Source organism: Sporothrix schenckii (genome assembly GCF_000961545.1).
Source record: "Sporothrix schenckii 1099-18 chromosome Unknown Cont48, whole genome shotgun sequence".
NCBI classification, from domain to species: domain Eukaryota; kingdom Fungi; phylum Ascomycota; class Sordariomycetes; order Ophiostomatales; family Ophiostomataceae; genus Sporothrix; species Sporothrix schenckii.
The window spans coordinates 198,734-216,716 of NW_015971149.1; the positions used below are offsets into that span (position 1 = coordinate 198,734).

General features: G+C 52.7%; 6 protein-coding genes across 6 annotated transcripts; 3 read left to right on the plus strand and 3 right to left on the minus strand.

The window, feature by feature from the left end:
* Positions 1–642: 642 nt before the first annotated feature.
* On the plus strand, positions 643–3,034 carry SPSK_01037 (malate dehydrogenase (oxaloacetate-decarboxylating)(NADP+); the record flags this gene model as incomplete). The annotated part of the gene is made up of 4 exons (XM_016727968.1): positions 643–988; positions 1,200–1,630; positions 1,726–2,051; positions 2,158–3,034. 4 exons carry the CDS (start codon positions 643–645, stop codon positions 3,032–3,034), a joined length of 1,980 nt encoding a protein of 659 aa, XP_016583895.1.
* Positions 3,035–3,629: 595 nt separating this feature from the next.
* SPSK_01140 (uncharacterized protein) lies at positions 3,630–5,063 on the minus strand (the record flags this gene model as incomplete). Its single annotated transcript, XM_016728071.1, has 1 exon — positions 3,630–5,063. One exon carries the CDS (start codon positions 5,061–5,063, stop codon positions 3,630–3,632), a length of 1,434 nt encoding a protein of 477 aa, XP_016583896.1.
* A 1,540-nt stretch (positions 5,064–6,603) lies between these two features.
* Positions 6,604–7,634, minus strand: SPSK_01214 (uncharacterized protein; the record flags this gene model as incomplete). Its single annotated transcript, XM_016728145.1, has 2 exons — positions 6,604–7,421; positions 7,490–7,634. The coding sequence occupies 2 exons, from the start codon at positions 7,632–7,634 to the stop codon at positions 6,604–6,606; spliced, it is 963 nt and encodes a 320-aa protein (XP_016583897.1).
* A 2,835-nt stretch (positions 7,635–10,469) lies between these two features.
* Positions 10,470–11,443, plus strand: SPSK_01225 (uncharacterized protein; the record flags this gene model as incomplete). Its single annotated transcript, XM_016728156.1, has 2 exons — positions 10,470–10,493; positions 10,568–11,443. 2 exons carry the CDS (start codon positions 10,470–10,472, stop codon positions 11,441–11,443), a joined length of 900 nt encoding a protein of 299 aa, XP_016583898.1.
* Positions 11,444–11,969: 526 nt separating this feature from the next.
* On the minus strand, positions 11,970–13,037 carry SPSK_01210 (14-3-3-like protein; the record flags this gene model as incomplete). Its single annotated transcript, XM_016728141.1, has 1 exon — positions 11,970–13,037. One exon carries the CDS (start codon positions 13,035–13,037, stop codon positions 11,970–11,972), a length of 1,068 nt encoding a protein of 355 aa, XP_016583899.1.
* A 3,096-nt stretch (positions 13,038–16,133) lies between these two features.
* Positions 16,134–16,559, plus strand: SPSK_10377 (uncharacterized protein; the record flags this gene model as incomplete). The annotated part of the gene is made up of 1 exon (XM_016736818.1): positions 16,134–16,559. One exon carries the CDS (start codon positions 16,134–16,136, stop codon positions 16,557–16,559), a length of 426 nt encoding a protein of 141 aa, XP_016583900.1.
* Between the last annotated feature and the right edge of the window lie 1,424 nt (positions 16,560–17,983).

The following is a 17,983-nucleotide window of genomic DNA, read 5'->3' on the forward strand; positions in this document are numbered from 1 at the left end:
GCAGCAGCTTCTCGGGCCCCACAGCCAAGTCACTCGATACTGCGCCGTCGACAGACCTTAAATGGGCTAAATCTCGCCAGTGTCCGCAGACTTCGACGAGAACAACCGCTCTTTGTCAAGTCTCTGCCGCATCTGCAGTCTAGCCTTTCGACTACACCGTGCATGCTCTATTGTCGTCCTACTACCGCAGTACCCAAAGTCAAAGTCTCCTTCTCTTCGACCTCGTCTCCGTCTGCACTTACAGTTGCTCGTTTTCCTCTTCATCCCTCGTCATCTTCTTCTGCTCTCTCGTCGACTCTGGCCAGTCGATCCTTTACAACTCCAACCCATATCCCGAAATCAACAGTCCCTTTTGGCGCCCACGCCGATTTCTTGCCATCTATTAGACGCCGCTATATCTGCAGCTCCATCCACTCTACCCCGAAAGCCAACACCAACGACGCTAACACCACTAATACCTCCATCACCTCCACAACCTCCACAACCTCCACAACGACCGCCTCCTCTTCCTTTCTGCCCTTTCTCCTCACGCTCATCCATCCACACCTGCCTACTTTTCGTTTTCGTCCCTTTTTGTTGACTCCTCTTTTCCCCCGTCCGTCTCCTCTCCTCCGTCGTCGCCACCACCTGCAGCTTTCTGCAATGGTGCCCATGGCGTCATATTCTACCAGCAATTCCACTTCGTACGCCTCCACCCCGCGCTCTTCGTCCCCATCTGCGTCCGTAGCGTCCGCCCGGTCGTCTCAGTCATCTATATCTAACAAGCGCCTCTCCCTCTCGTCCACCCGTCGCGCTTCTGCTTTAAATCCAATGGCCTCCGTCGACATTTCTGCCATTGAAGACGCTATGAAAATGGCTGCCCTCGACCAACACCGTGGATACTCTCAAACAAATTACGGCACCGTCCAGCAGACACAAATGACCGAATACATTGCTCCACACCGCGCTGGCGGTTACCAGGTCCTGCGCGAGGCGCACTGGAACAAGGGTGAGTTGAGAGAAATCAAGAGAAAAACCGAACAAAACAAGTTTACAAGATGATTTTGTGTTGCTTCATGTTGTTGTTTGCTATCGTTGGATACCTGAGTCCCTCCCCAACAACAAGAACAAGAACAAAACCTTACTCTCACTCTCACCATCATGTCATTGGATTCACTCGCCTTGTCTTCCTTCCATTTTTATCTAACAACGACTACCAGGCCTGTCGTTCACTCCCGAGGAGCGTGTCTCCAAGAACCTGACTGGCCTCGTGCCTCACGTTATGGAGAGCCTGGACATGCAGTGCCAGCGTGCCCTCAAGATGGTCCGCTCGCGGCCGACGGACGTCGACAAGTACCTGTACCTGTCGTCCATCAAGGGTGAGAATGTCGATCTTTTCTACCGCCTGCTCATCGACAACGCCCGCGAGCTTATGCCGCTCGTCTACACCCCGACCATCGGCGATGTCTGCCTCCAGTACTCCACCATCTACACCCGCCCTGAGGCTCTCTACATCTCCATCAAACAGCGCAACAGCATGAAGACGATTCTGCGCAACTGGCCCCACCAGAAGCCCGAGATTTGCGTCGTCACCGACGGCTCGCGCATTCTGGGCCTTGGTGACCTGGGCATCAACGGTGTCGGCATTTCCGTACGTCTTTTGCGATTCATTTCTGTTTCTCAGTTTGTTTGCGGTTTCGTATTTGCTTTCCTTATTTTCTTCCCTTATGCTAACAACCGACATAGATTGGCAAGCTGGCTCTTTACACCGGCGCTGCTGGTATCCGCCCTGACAACACCCTCCCGATCGTCCTTGACTGCGGCACAGCCAACGAGCACAATCTTAAGGATCCCCTGTACTTGGGTATCCGCTCCAAGCGTGTGCCTGTGTCTGAGCAGCAGGATTTTATGGACGAATTCATGGCGGCATGCGCCGAGGTCTACCCGGACATGGTGGTCCAGTTTGAGGACTTTGAGAGTGAAAAGGCCTTCAACTACCTTGACCGGTATCGGTCGAAGTACCGGTGCTTCAACGACGACATTCAGGGCACTGGTGCTGTCGTTCTCGGAGGGTAAGTGACATACTCATGATGTGCAGCCTCTCGCCATCCCCCTCCCACGCCCCGACTTACACGGGTCTTGGCATCACGTGACCTAACTAACACGTCTCCTTAACAGCTACATCGGTGCTGTGAATCTGTCCGGTGTTCCTCTGGAGGAACAGCGCCTGGTGTTTATGGGTGCTGGATCCGCCGGTGTCGGTGTCGCCAAGCAGCTCGTCGAGTACTACACGCGCCATGGTCTCTCAGAACAGGCTGCTCGTGACAAGTTCTGGCTGGTGGACACCAAGGGTCTTGTTACCAAGGACCGTGGCGACAAGCTGGCGGAACACAAGAAGTACTTTGCCCGCAGCGACAACAACGGCCACCAGTTCAGAAGCCTGGAGGAGGTCATTGAGTACGTCAAGCCGTCAGCCCTGGTTGGTCTAACGGCCACATTCGGTGTTTTCACCGAGTCTGTGGTCCGCGCCCTCAAGGCCTCGGTCGATGCTGGCGGCCTAAGCCGGAGACCCATCCTGTTCCCTCTCAGCAACCCCCTGACCAAGGCCGAATGCACTTTTGAGCAGGCTGTCAACTGGACCGACGGCACCGTCATTTTTGCCTCAGGATCGCCATTCTCGGCCTACACCGTGAAGACGGCGGACTCGAGCATCACCTACCACCCCAACCAAGGCAACAACGTCTACGTGTTCCCCGGTCTGGGTCTGGGTGCCATTTTGGCCAAGGCTACAAGCATCACTGATGAGATGGTCTACACGTCAGCCGCAGCCCTTGCTGGCAGCTTGAACACCGAGGAGCTCCGCATGGGCCTCATCTACCCTCGCATTGAGCGTGTGCGCGATGCCAGCCTGGTGGTGGCGCGCGAAGTCATGAAGGCGGCCCGTCGCGATGGCGTCAGCACCCTGCCCGAGGAACAGTGGATTGAGTGGGAGGAGTGGGGCGATGTTGCTCTGACCAAGTACATCAAGCACAAGATCTACGACCCTCGCCCGTAGAGGCCAACGACGCAACAGTCTCTCGTGCTTGTATCGTGGGGGAGAGTTCGGATGAAAAAAGACAGCTTGCTTTTCTTTACGTTCAGATTACGAGCGCGCGCGTCCCCTCTTTTTTTCTTTGAATTCCTTAAACGCACCCTCGAGCCATTTCCTGTTTCGCCAGTTTCTCTAGTCACCTAGGAGTGTGGTTTTTTCGTTGTTATTATTTTCTTGCATTTGTTTTCCATGATTCCCGTTATTCATTACATGGAGAGCCAGGGGCTGAAAGCATGGACGAGGATTTCCTTTATGCCGTGCTTTCGCCTCTGGCTCGTGGACCAGCGATATAAGCCCAATATGGCTCAAAAGGAGGGATGGCTAGATATATAAGGAGCGAGTAGTAGAGTACCAGAGACGGTACATACTAATGGAAGTCCGATTGCCGATTTCATTGCGGATTCTGGTATTGCTGATTCTAATTATTTGTAAATGAAAACTGGTCTATGAAATAACACTCAAACAAGCAATTGGAAATAATATATCAGAACAGAAACGCAAGAGACGAAAGACTCGAAAGCACAAAAGAGACAAAAAGAAAACGACAAGCGATTCGTGTCTACCAGTTGGTATCCGTCATGGCGCGCTTTCCGCTGGCATAGTCTGCAGCCTTGTCGGTACCTAGGAAGCGGGACTTGAGCGCCCAGATCAGGAGGCTGAACAACTTCCACGAGCCGAACTGGCCCGTTCCGCCGGCAGGACCAGTGGACACGGCCACGATAAGGGTGTCGTCCCCCTTGTACTCCTTGAGCGCGGTCGTGCCAGCGGCCGCATTGCCGTTTTGCTTGGCGCCGCGGGCGGCGGCCCAGTTCTTGAGGTAGATCTGCAACGAGGGCGCCAGCACGGCAATCTGGTCGTTGGCGTTCTTGAGCGAGGGGAACTGCAGGTTGGAGGCGTCGCCGGCGACAAAGATGTTGTCGTAGCCCTCGACCTGCAGGGTCGCGCGCGTGAGCACGCGGCCGCGGTTCTTCTCGGTGGTGTCGAGCAGCTTGGCGGGCAGGTACTTGGTGTTGAAGGAGGTGCCAAAGGCGGGGATGTAGACGTCGGTGGTCAGCGACGTCGACGTGCCGTCCTTGGTCGTGAGGCTCAGCACGGTCTGGCTGCCCTCGCCGGCGGCCGGCGTGGCCATGCTGACCTTGGTGTTGGCGATGATGTGCACGCCGAGCGCCTTGAGGCGGTTGGTGGCGATCTGGCGCACGCTGTCCTTGGTCCCGTACACACCGAGCGGTGCGGGCTCGTTGATGACAAAGACAATCTCCTTTTTCTTGTCCTTGGGGGCGTTCGCACCATAGACGGCAGCCAGCTCGCCGACAACCTCGACGCCCGTCATGCCGCCGCCGGCCACGACAATGTGCGAGGCTGTGCGGACGCGGGCGCGGTAGTCGGCCAGCGCGGCCTTGGTCTCGGAGACGCCACCGTTGGGCACGACCTTGAAGGGTGTGCCGTCGGTGATGTCGGTGCCAGTGGCGATGAGGGCGGTGTCGTAGTGGATGGTCTGGACGGCGCCGCCGGTGTTGAGGGCGACCTCAATGGTCTGGCGGTCGGGATCGAGGCTGGTGGCGCGGCCAATGACCTGTTCGAAGCGCTTGACCGAACCCGTGTTGTACTTGGCAAAAGAAGGAGCGAGCGGGAAAAACAGCTTGTCGTCGCCGAAGCCTGGGTTGCCTTTGGGGTTGGGGGGGGCAGAGGAGTCGGAGGGAACGAAGCCGCGAGGCGAGGCGACGTTCCAAAACATCTCCTCGTTGGGGGCGACCAGAATGACGCGAAGGTTGACGACGCTGACCGGAGTGTGCTTGGCCAGGTGGTGGGCCATGGGAACGCCGACAAAGCCAGCGCCAATGACAACCACGGTGTGGTCGGGGCCAGTCGAAGCGGTCATTTTGGCCGTCGAGTTTGAGGAGGACAATTTGAGACGGAGAAGAAGAGGTGTGGCGAGAACGAAGAGGCCGGAAAGCAGGTAGTAGTATGGGTTGGAGGGAATGTTGTCAAACATTGTCAGCGAGGGAAGACAAGCAGATTATATATAAAAGAGCAGTGGACAGGAGGGTATATGAGAGAGCAGAGAACCAAACGAAGAGCTGAACATTGGATATATATACAAAACGAGAGTGGCCCTGGTTGTCGGGGAGAGAGACGAAGACCGGAGAGAAAAGAGGAACCGAGGACAGAGGGACAAAATGAAAAACTTCAAGGCGCAGGCAAACTCCTGCGAGCCCCTGAGGCTAGACGACGAGACGTGTTTGTTCCCGGCCATGAAGGGCAAAGGGGTACTTTCCAAGGAGGTCAAATGCCTGCAATGATTTTGCCCGCCAGACACCAGAAGAAGTAACTTGCTTGGCTAGTCTGTCGGCCCCTTCTAGCGACTGATGGCGCGCGCGCGGCAGTTCTAGCTTGGCTGTGCTCCGCCCGAGCGGCCGGACGACAGTGCCTGGTGGTGATCGACCGACACGAGGGACGGCACGACATGGGGGACGGGCATGGGCTCTTGTTTATTTTGCGCAGCCATGCTGGGAGGTGTGTTCAGCCAAGATGTTGTAAGCAAGAAGCTCATGGACGAGACATACGATGTGGACGTGGCTTCAGTTTACGACGACGGTGTAGTCAGGGAAGGCGGCGCGGAAGAAGCTTCTAGTGTGATGGAGACCTCATGCTCGGTCGTACTTTCCGTGCCTATTGTTATCCATCACGGCTAACCGTTCAGCGCGGTGTTGAAGGTTTGCTTTTTCCTATCATGACAAGACGCACTTGGGAGTGTTACTAATACTAATTGGCGTTGGAGCTGGACGGTGGGAAAGAGCGAGGCGAATACGTTAAGGGGGCAGGGGGGCAATGCCGGCTGTTACTATTGCGAGTAGTACGGCGTACCATCAGTGACGCTTGTCGTGGACAAAAAGGCGTCCGGTGGGCATGTTGTAACGATGCGAGGGAGAGTGCAAGACAGTGGCCACTGCTGCGCACCCTGCTCAGATACGACGAATTTGTGCAGATGCTTATGTATTCGCTTGTTGCTCGTCGTGTCTTCGTCGTCGTTGATGTGCCGACAAGAAAAGGCTGCGATGACAAACGAGGTTGCTTTTACTGCGGACATGGATCTTGAGATTTTTTAATAAATCTCTTCGCATGTGCCGCCCACTCGCACAGTCTGGGTATTAACGCGCGGGATCCCAAAGCAGACTAGTGCGCATCTGCTAGCGCTCCCGCCGGCTAGAGCCACGAAGTGCCGTCTGGGACGCAAACCGCGCGGTGGACCGAAAGCAGAGTTCGCGCCATACTGATGGATAAGGCAATTCGGCGCGTGGCTTGTGACCTTCTGGCGTTTGATACCTGGAAGCTAGGTTTACGTATACAAAGACGACGAACGGAGCAATGAATCCACCGGACGGACCAAACGATTCGCAATAAGGTTTAGAATTTGCAAAAGACTAAAAGAACGGAATGGAACAAAACAGAAAACGTGAAAAATACGAGAGCGGCAGCGGCAACAAGATTGGTTTGCACAGACTCTTGGTTCGATAATATAAAGGGCCTTTCTTTTACAAAGCAAAGAAAAGTGCAACCGCGCCGGCCAGGACAGTAACCGGGCCGGCGACTGCTGACAGAGACGCTGCCCCGTTCGCCTTAACCACATTGTTGCCACTGGCCGACGACGCCGCGCTGCCGCTGTTGCTGTCGCCATTGGTAGTGGAGGTGGTCGACGATGAGGAGACCGATGATGGCGAGTTGTTGTCTGTCGAGGACACAGAGCCCTGTTGCTGCTCACCGTTGCCGTTGCTGTTGCCGCTGCCGTTGCCGCTGCCGTTTCCATTTTCTGTGCCGTTGCCGCTGGCAGCCTGCACAGGACCAGGGTTTGTCACGTTGAAAAAGTTGGCCGCCACCAGCTTGTTCGTCAGACCGGCCTGCTGCAACACCTGCTGCAGGTTGAAGCCCTGGCGTGTCTGGGCCGCCTTCATCAGCGTCTGCATCGCCGTCGACTGCGCCGACAGTCCGCTCGTGTCGACCAAGAACTGCGCATACGTGTGGCTGAGCGGTAGACGCGCCGGCGGGTTGGGGCTGATGTACGGCGCGGCGGGAGCCTGGCCGGTGGCGTTGCGAAGCAAGAAGGCCGTCTGGATGGCATTGCCGGAGGCACCACCGCCGTTGTTGTTCGCGCTGGCGTCTGCACCGACGTTTGTGCTGCCCACGACGCGCGAGGCCTGGGGCGACAGCGCCAGGCCCGTCTGCATCCAGTGGAGCAGGGTCGAGGTCTGACCGGGCGTGTTGGTCGGAATGTCCAAGTCAATCATGATGACCGCGAACGAGTTTCCCGTGACGCGGCGCGTGGTGCCGACCTTGGTCGGCTGGTTTGCGACGACTGGATCACAGCGTGTTAGTCGCTTTGTTGTACCTACAGTCGACTTCCACACAAAAGCGAACACTCACGGTTTTTGGCCACGACCTGGCCATTGATCAGCGTGTTGCCGAAATCCACCACGAGGTCAGCATTCACGGCTGGCTGGAAGCCCGGTGGCGTGGAAGCAGACACGACAGAAATGGCCGCAGCCAACAGAGCAACCGAGGAGACCATGATTGTTGGAAAAGAAGGTGAAAAAAGAACGAAAAAATAAAACAGAAAAGGATCTAAAATTAAAAAAGAGAGTACAGGGGAATGCGGCACTGCCGACGAGTAGCGAGACCAGCAAGCTGTAAAGAATTGAAGGAGTGACAAGAAATGGATAAAAAAAAATAGAAAATGAGTGTCACGATGCTGTGGACATAACCGATCAATCGTGAAATAGAAAGATATGGGATATGGGCTGGAGACAGCAGACTCCCAGACATAGGTAGGCCACTATGTACTAATATGCGAAGTAAGACGGTATATGTATGCGAAATCGAAAATCCTCCGACGGCATCAACGGCCAATTATCTTCCCATCTTTGTCGTTCAGGGGTGCAATGTCCTCACGGTTTCCGGCAAGCAGTCGTCATCGTAACCGACTCAGAGCGAGGGAATCAATCAACTAGAAACAGGCGCATGGCTGGAGCAATGGATCCTCGTCGATGAAACGCTGTGAGGCTGGAGATGCAAAGTCCTCTTGACGGCAGTGGACATGGTTGCTTGTGGCTGAAAATCCCAACTCTGATACGCCGCCAAGGCTCGAGGTCGAAAGCGCGGTAAAGAGAAAAGCGGTATGTCGTCGTCGGAAAATTCTGTTTCGGAAAGAAAAGGGAAGATCAAGGATGAATCATGCGCTGTGCGAGAGACAGAGGCCCATCCAGGGCACGTCAGCGTTGCGGAAACGGCAAACTTGGAAGGTAAATGATAAAAGATAAATGATAAATTGCAAAAGGCAAATGGCAAATGATGAGGCACAGACAGGTGCTGCTGTGGCATGTGTAAGATGCTGGTGGTGTGGGATTCTCCGAGAGAAGATACGACGTAACCGTCAACAATACTGAAAGTGAAAAGACTGGCCGAGGCTGATATGATGCTGAACCGCGTATTCTCAAAGGCTTTCCATCCGTGGAAAACAGCGAGTAGGTATTTAGTACGCGATGAATTGCCAATTTGACCCTCCTCCTGTTCTAACATGCCTGATAACCGACATTCCTCCTTTATCTCTGCTCATCAATACAAAGCATATCCAAATACCACATCCATACCATGTCCACTAAGAGGCTGTTTCCAGGCCATATTTTCTCCATAAAATTATGAAGAAAAGGTGGCTACCTTACGCCGACAATTACTATTATCACCATGCACAAATTCAAAATCACCAACTACGGGAACGGGCCGTGACATTAGGTCCCTGAACTAAAAGGGGACCCGGAATAGCTAAGCCCCGTAAACGAACGCGCTACGACCGTACGCCGCCGTTATGTTGGATGGAGTTTTTCCTTACCAAAGGTTTTCTCCACGTAGGACCCCGTAACTGCTACGCGATGGCTCTGATGCGCAAGCTACGCCACTGCTCTGATGCAAATGCATGGGCTCTTGGTCTCAGTCCCGTCGCAGACTCAACGGCAAATGAAGCCTTGACCTTTTTCAAATATCGGGACGATATTATTGAAAGGGGGGGATAATGTAAGGAGAAAGAGATTTGGCAAGTAATCGCCTACCAAATTTACCCAAGTAGCCGAGGAAGGTCAAAAGCTCAACCAGAGTTCCGATCGTACATAAGGCGAAAAGGGAGATTCTGGTAAGTTCCATTGTCGCCAACGCGCCTTAGGGCGACGAGCGACGGAACTAAGAAAACTCTGCAAAAACTCTGCAAACTTCTCCACTTAAAAGGAATATATAAGAATCCTTTCGTAGGCGGCCGAGTATCGTAGAATGGTCGCCTAAGCGAAAGTCTTGAGAACTTAAGTATACCTAAATTCTTACCTTCTTATTCTTTTCCTTCACTGAGCCATACCTACGGTCACCCCATTTTGGCCTTAGGCACCTATTCCTTTACATTAGCAATAGACTTTGCTGTCACACTCGCCTTAGAACGAGTCATCGTCGACTTTAACCGGCACAGCCTGGTTCCTTTGGCCACCGTCACGAAAGCCTCGTCCAGCTCTTCTATCTGGAATTGACAGTAATCAGTCAATGGATTAATAGGGAGGCTGCCCTGCAACCAGGCGGCGCATGCGGCGCCAGCAAGTCCTTGGAAACGGAAACTGAAATGACGACTGAAGAGCATTCGACAGACCCCAAGAGACGGGCTCCAATCTTGGGAGCCGATGAACTTTTAACAGCAATATCAACCCGCACTCCCAGCAAAACTACCCGAGGAACTGGATACGCGTTCAGGTCTTGTGATGCTGCTCTCCCTTTGTGGATAAATGGCAAAATCGATTCGACTCCACAAGGTAACTAACTCATTGTGAACATTAACTAAACTGTTTTACTATGGCATCGGGCAGAAGAATGGCTACCAATTTTGTAGAGAAAAATACAAAATGCTTACCATCTTTTGGACAAGGTTTCCCGGTTCGAGTTGCGGCATCTGCACTGTCTTGAAGTTCCACCTCCGTCAGCCGTGTATCCATCCATATTACTCTGTCCAGTGATGCCGCGCCACCTCTTGCCGAGAGAGATGGCCCGCTCGAAGGATCAGTGTGCAATATCGACACCTGTACTCCGTAATGAAAAAGAGATAGGAAGGACGAGGGGGCAATGGCTCGATTCGTGCATGGTATACGTAACACGCGATCCGTTGGGTTGCCTCAAGAACGTCTCTGGATCTGGCTGGCACCCACAGCCTTGCACAGAAAGGTCTTGCGAAGAAACCGTCGGACGCTCTCTACTTTAATATCAAGTATTCTCCCGCCCGGATGCCATGACTTTCTCTCCTTGGACACAAGCAAGCCGTTTGTCACAAAAGTGTCCTTGGAATCCATTGTTGCAGCTACCTCAGCTCGCTTTTCTCATAATGGTCGTCCTCCAAGCGTCTCCTGTATGTCGACCAACGCCACCAAGGCTTTCCTCATGCTTCTGCTCTGCGGTGATTGCTGACGTGTTCTCTATTAGACAGCATGGCCAACTTTGCCCAGTGGCAGCCGTGGCAACGGCACCGCCGTTAATGGCAACGGGACTATCGTTGCAGCAAATTCGACGTCGATAGGCGGCAATATTACGACCACGATGCCCACGCCCCCGCCTTCTCTCGCCCCGACTGTATCCCAAAACTCGTCGTCTGGTGGCTCGTCTTCGCCCATCCGCGGCAAACTCGGAGCCGGTCTTGGCGCTGCGCTTGGCTTCGCGGCTGTGGTGATTCTGGTGGTGCTGTGGCACGTTTGCAAAGCGCAGCGTAAGAGACGACAACAACGGTGGCTGCAAGACGAATACGCAACCAGAATAGAGGACCGTGGAGGTGGCTATCAAGGAGAGATTGTAGAAAGCCACCAGCAAAGGTCGACTGAACAATTGTATCGACAACACCAAATACGGATGGGCACCACATCGACATCGTCGACTTCGCTCGCAGGGGCTCTCTTGCCAGATCCCCAAACCGGAAAAGAAAAGGAGCAGACGACGACGAAAACAGTGCTAATGCCGAGGGATGCGCCCAAAGCGTACGACGCACCAATCAATGGCCAGACCGAAACAAGCTCTCCGAAGCGTGGCAGGGGCCGTAGGCGGGGAGAACGCCTACTAGGAGGCAGCCGGGAACGACGAGACGGGCTCCAGCGGATGGACATGTCGACTGAAGAGGATAGAGCACCGACCGCTGCAGACCGGTCCAAGTTCTCGTTTGAAGGTGTGGCACAAAGTGAAGACTCAATAGAGACGTTATCACAAATAAGACTTTTGTCGCTGGCGGATGTAGGTAGAGAAGATCCGGGCGGGCAGGGCGCAGAGCGTGTATCAGAGAAACTGAGAGAGAAAGACATGTATATGAGATGAAGCCATGTAAGCCCACAAAGAAAAATCCGCCACTCAGATAATTAATAAATACTTGAATAAATTGACGAAGCTGCAGTCAAGCTGCTCTGGGTATCGATCAAAGGTACTGTCTTTGACGAGAAGTATATAAAACAAGATCGACCATGAAGGTCAAGGTAGTAATGGGCGAAGAAACAAAACAAAGCAGTAAGCCAAAATAAAATAGATATAAAAGGTATGCAAAATCACCAGGCAAAATATATGGAATTCTTCCTCCGTAGAAACTCCCTGTCCTTGGAATAAATGTACAAAGATAAAAAACAAATAGCGAATAGTAAAAAGGAAGACGATTAGTGTAACAATAAAATACCCCAAATTAAAATTTTGAATAAGAACGCCTAGAGGATGCAATTTAGCTTTTGGAATAAAGTCCTAAGGGAAGACTTTTCTAGGCCGAGAGAAGTTGTACAGCGATTGATAAACAGGCAGTGGAGGTATCTGGAATCTCGAGGAAAGAGTACAAGCGGGAAAGGAAGCGTTAAATTGGTCAGATAAACTCGACCATTTCGTCGGGGTGTAGCAAGGGAACACTGGTTGTAGGGGGTATCGGCGGCGGTGCATTCGCTCTTGTGGCTGATCTGGCTTCTGACTGCCGGGGCTGCGACCGTTGCTGCTGCTGCTGCTGCTGCGGTGGACGTGGTTGCCCCTGGGATTGCTGCTGCGATTTAGAGCTGGAGGATTGGGTGTGCCTTGTGCTTCCCTTTGCCCGCGAGGATGTACTAAGGCCGCGCTTCATCATCTTGCCGAGAACTGTCACGAGCTCGCATGCGTCGCTGAACATGTCGTTGTCAATACCCTCGGGGGCATCGTAGACTTCGGTGATTGTGTCCTTTGCGAGTTTACGGCTGCCCTCGGCATCGTGCACACATTCATACAAAAACGAAGCGTATTCGGTCTTGACGGAGAGGCGCAGCGAGTGGGAGCCCCACAAAAGGCCTTCAGCTAAGGAGATGGCGTCTTTGAAATAACGGTTGGCGAGAGGAAGATAGTCGGCGGTGGGAAGCAAAAAGGCTGCCGGCGGTTCGGGGCCGAAGCCCGGAGGAGGGTTGACTGGACCTCCTTCCATTGCGTGGGTGGGTTGTAAAGACGATCGAGTACTCTCCAAGTCGTCGTCGCGCGCGACGCCTTTGCCCTTGTCTGCTTGTGGTGGTGTTTGGTCGGCAGATGACGATCCTTGCAGGTCTGGCGTATCCAGACCCATAGTCGATACTGGAGGCTGATTGTAGAATAGGACAAAAATGTGGTAAAAGGAGGCGCGTAATTTGTATGCTAGAACCTTCAACTCGACGTATTTACCCACAACGGGTAGTACATACTGTTCCAGCATGACCAGCCCCTCACGTGATAGCCATATTATGTGAAAATAAAGCTCAAGGGTTTCTTGTGATTTGGAAGGCTCTCGTCGCCGCTGTTTCCGGGCCAGGACGAGTTGTTCTGATAAGCTGATGGAAAGACCCAAGATTTTGAAGAGCATTGTTGAAAGAAGTGGGTTATCATTTTGTACCGCTTTGGCCAGTTTGCCGAGATATTTTTGGTCGACTTCGGAGGACGCCATCGCGAGAATATGTGAGCAGTCGGATAGGATAGAAGAGGTGGTGAGAGACGGAGATATGTGTGACAGTCTGCATAAAGAGGTATTATTAGATATCTTTCCAGTGAAGGCAAGAGCCACAGATTGGGAAACAGTTTGGACATACGATCAACGGGGCGTGGATGCTGTTGAAGGAGTTGTGAATTAGGAGTCGGGTTTTTGAGAGGGTGAAACGATGTTAGGTCGTAAACTTGAAATAAGTCGATACATGGGTGGGCTTAATAAAAAGGACCCTAAGCAAACAGACGAGGCTTGTATTCCGCCAGTAAAGCCAGCTGCTAGTGGATATGCACACAGGATGCGAGAGAGAGCGTAGGAAAGCCCACGTTGTCGTCTGGCGAGGCCAAAAAGGTTAATGGCGGTGCTGAATGTCAAGCGAAGGAAGAGACTTTGTTTTTGGTGATCCAACACGCGCTCCTTAAGGTGAAATGGAGTTTGAAAAGGCTAAATGAAAAGTGAATTGTCCAAATAATAGGTTGTGCAGTCGTTTGAGAGCCAATTGAAGATCGGGGGGATCAATAAAAACAAGGCAGGTCGTGGCCGATACGCCGAGCCTGTGACACCGGAATACAACGGCGGAGTCCGAAGAAAGAAGAAAATCAATAGTTGACGGAAAGCTGCCTTGAAGAGAGCGAAATGTGAGCGGCGAGTGGTAATCAAGGTTGGAATCTCGTGACGCAAAAGAGGTCTTGCAAAGTAAACAAAACCTTCCTCTCCTTATGTGGGAGTTGTGAAAGGGGTTCGAAAACGGTACGTGGGAAGCACAAAAATAGAGAATTAATGCAGGAGGAAAAGACGGCCTGGCAACAAAGGGCGCTATTGCAGTGCCAAATCAGCCTTGGACAAGTCACAGGTGATCGAGAACTTGTTCGACTATTGCGATGCGACGCCTTTCGACAAATTTCGTGTTGTTTTCGTTTCGTGTTTGAAAAACAGTGTCCCTTTGTGCTGCATGAGCGAGTGTGATAGGTGCTGCCGACCCTGTGTTTGCCCAGTCAACAGTTTCCTTCCTGCTTCAACTTGTTGTGGAAAGCACCTGGTTTCCCCTGCGATGATTTCCCCCTGCTTCCCACGGATTTGCCATGCAGACGATGCAGACGAAATAGCCACAGTCTTTTGCAGTAATATAGTGCAGTGCTGTGCAGCACAAGGTGCAGAAGTAGCGGTGGAGACCAAAGCAGGCACGAAATGCGGACGGATCCTGCAGGACAAAAAAAAAAAAAAGCAAACCTCAGACCTTGGCCAGCGTGGTGGGAGATGTGCAGCAAACTTCTGGCCAATGAAAACAACGAAAGGATGGGGGCACAGAAAACGATTGAACAAGTCGGACTAAAGAAACCAGAAAACGTGCCGAAGTTTTTTGTTGGAAGAAGTGAAGACGTCTGGGAGGTCATCGAACGGGAAGGACAGACAATAATAAGGTAAACAGCAAAGAAAGAAGCCAGCCGAAAAAAAAAAACGAGTGAGCAGGCTGCTGCCAAATGTCAAGCAGTGCGGATAGCAAACCAATGTCGTTAACCAGGGGAAATTGAAGAGCGAGCACAAGAAAAGAGAGAAACGGGAGAAACAAGAGGGAAAGAACTAAGTCTACCGTGGCACTCCCCTCCACCTCCACCACCTTGGCCCGCTGCACGATGCGTTGTCAAAAGCTCACTCCGCACATACACGCACTCCTTTAAGGGCTGGATGGTGTTTCTAGATCGACTGCCGGACTAAAAAAAAGTTGAACGCAAAGAGTAGCAGTGGCCACCGGCCGTCTTCGAGGCCAAGGTCTGAAAGCACGCCGGTTGGTTGCGATTTTGCGGCTCTGCCTGGAGACTATTTTGTGCTCCTGCTGCGAATTCGTGAGGGAATTTCTCGATATCAATACCAAGATTTGGCAGGACCTGTCAACAGAACCCGGTGGGCTGGTGGTGTTGAGACAGCGGTGGCTTGAGTCGCTGATTGGGGTGACGGGGTTGGATGGAGTAGTTGTTCCTCGTGTCGGTGAGACATGCACGTGTGGAAAGGGCGAACGGCGAAAATACAAAAAGAACAGATAAGTGCTGGCAGCTAGTAAACAAGAGGCCAGCGTTCTTGAGAGAGCGGGGAGAAACAGAAAGAATAGGCCGTAGCGCTGGCAGACAGGGTACGAAAACGGGGAAAATGGGCGACAATGACGAGGGCCGATGAGGATGATGCGATTATTGGATGGGACACAGCAAATTGATTTCGTGTGCGCAACGCGATTGTGGGCCGCGGTCAGGATGCGAGCTGGCCTGTGTCGTTGACCTCTGTTTCCTTGTTGGCCTTTAGCATCCGACCTGCTGACGTCCCTGAATTTGGTTGTGTTAAAACGAGTTTGTGGGCTTCCGTGTGATGCAGCAAGCACCGATGCAGCCGATGCGCCGTGCAGTAGTGTTGGTCTGCTGTGTGCGCGACCTACGTTGGATAGTGGGCCTTGGCTGTACGTTTGGTTTGAATGCAACAGACAGCTGCAGGTTCAGGATTTCCTGGCCCAGAACTGGGTCAAGCAATCGCAAAAGGAGGTGCAGGTGCAGGAGCTCAAACGCGCCTCTCTCAATTGTCGCAGGTACACGAACAGAGCGCGTGATGACGGTGTACTGAAATGACGTAGCAAGTTCGGAGGATGTCGTCGGATGGGTTGACAAGCCAGGCGGTTCGTCGTTCGTTGCCGATGTAAGCTTTCTGGGATCGGCCGGTATCACTCAAAGCATCATTGTTGCTTGTAAGTAGCAAAAGCTCGGCTGTGCAATGGCGGCTCGGACCTTTGGAATGTGAGTGGCAGGCGGACGAAAACCAGATCTAACGGTCTACACAGGAAACGAATGCGGGTCGCCCTTGGAAGGAGAGAAAGGAAAACGGAGGCGCCAAAGGTGGCAAACGACAAAAGGGGATAAAACGAAGAGAATGACGCTGATTGGAAAACAAGCGGTGGGCGAGAAAGCGAGACAGAAATGCGTCGCGTAGGGGGTGAAACGAGAGGCAGTCGGAATGAGATGCGACGAAATAAAGATTGGCAGTGCGGGCAAACTCCAGGAGACGTGCAGGCCGATAGAGATGGAATTGCGAGAGAATATACGACAGCAAACAGAACTGACGCTTGAGAAAGGCGCAGCGAGTGAGAGCGCGATCATGAAATGCAAGGAGGAAGAAGGGCGAGAGGAATCAACAAATTGGAAACGCGTAAATGAGGGAAAAAGAGGAGAAAGGCTGGGAGCGGCCAGGCCAGACCGAAGAACGGGGATGGGCCAGGGCCAAAGGAAGGAGATGTCTGGGACCTTCCCTGAAGTTATTACGCAGAACGGAGAAGCTAAGCTGGCTCGGGAAAGAACAGGGGTTTGGGTTCAGCGAATTTGGCAGTCCATTGGCAAAGGAAGGCAGGAGCAACCCAGATTCATGGAACTAGACAGGGAAAGAAAGAGAGAAGGTATGAAAACATTGACAACGGTTGGTAAGAAGAGGTTGAAAGCTGACTGGAGCTGAAGAGAGGCGCGCTTTGCATGATACGACGCGCTTAGTTGTAGTTGTACCATGCTCCCAGGCTTTCCTACGACACGACGTAATACTCCGTATCTATGTTTACTTTCCCTGTCTTACCCTGTGGCGGCTTTCGCTTTTTATCAGCCCCGTCTGTGTTTCCTCCGTGAGACAATGAGGAAGGCGCCAAGATAACGAGATGGGCTGGAAGTGAACACAAGGGGAAGGAGCGCACAAAGGAAAAAGAGAAGCTTTAAGGAAGGAAGGAAGCGACTAGTTTCTCTGGTAAATGGAAGGCACGGCATTTGCAAATATCATTTGAATATCATTTGCAAGACCAATTGAGATCCCCTGAAACTGGAGGAAATTTGAGGGCACAGGGTCGCTTCGTCCGGTCCACTTTGTTTGGGCGAGGCTGAAAGCTGCTCTGCGCCAAGCATTCCCATACAGCCACGAGGGATTAATCTGTGGAAACGCGCCGTTCGGCGAAAGGATAAAAAAGGCGCCGGACAGCAATGGCCCTCTGGTTTCTGTCTCGTTTGGTTACGAAGTAATTACGACATACATCGTACAAGTTAAGGAGGAATTCAGAAGTCGCCCGGTCTGGTGTCCCCTTACTTTTTGCCGGCAGGTGTCTCAGACAATGGGGCGAGTACGTGCATTCCAGTGTTGTGACACGAGGTAAACAACTTCCTGGCTTCTGATTGGCTTGTTTTCATTCAAGTTCCGAGATGCATGTGAGTTGCACCTTCTGTTCGGTTTCCCCATTTACGTCCTCCCTGCCTCCGGTCCCCCTGCTCTGTCCTTCTCGCTTTCTGCATTTTCTCATGCCTTAATGTGCGCCTTCCGATAAGGTTGCCTTGGGCCTGCTTTGAAGTTTGGCATGGCCGTGGGCCGTGGCGAGACCTGGTCGTCAGCTGCAATCATGCTCCCAGCCTCCTCATTTTTTTGAGCGTCGTAATTGGCACCAGCACACACCAGCACACACCCGCACACGCACAAACCTGATGTTTCCTGTTGACACGCTGTCGCCTTAGGCCGTGGCAAGAGGTCGCCTGACAAGCTTATTGGTGTAGGCAAGAGCGATGCCAACGCACCTGCCGAACCAAGGGCACGCACTTGGCCGCTGATTCTGCAGCCGCCCTCTTAGTCTCTCGTGGTCACTTGTCATCGCTGGCTGTCGTCAAATCAACCTATTTCATGACCTTTGCCATGTATCTTGGCTCTATCTAGCGTTTGGTCTCGTTCCTTTCCTGCCGATTGTACTCGACACATCGCAACGCGAAAGGCAGCGTCGTCTCGGCTTCGTTGTCGTCGGCGAAGTTCTGCATGTTGGGCAGGACCATTTCGGGGTGCAAAAATCCTCAATGGCCGTGGAGTTAACAATGCCAGCCAGGCTCAGCTGGTGCTGGCCGCATACGTGGTTTTGC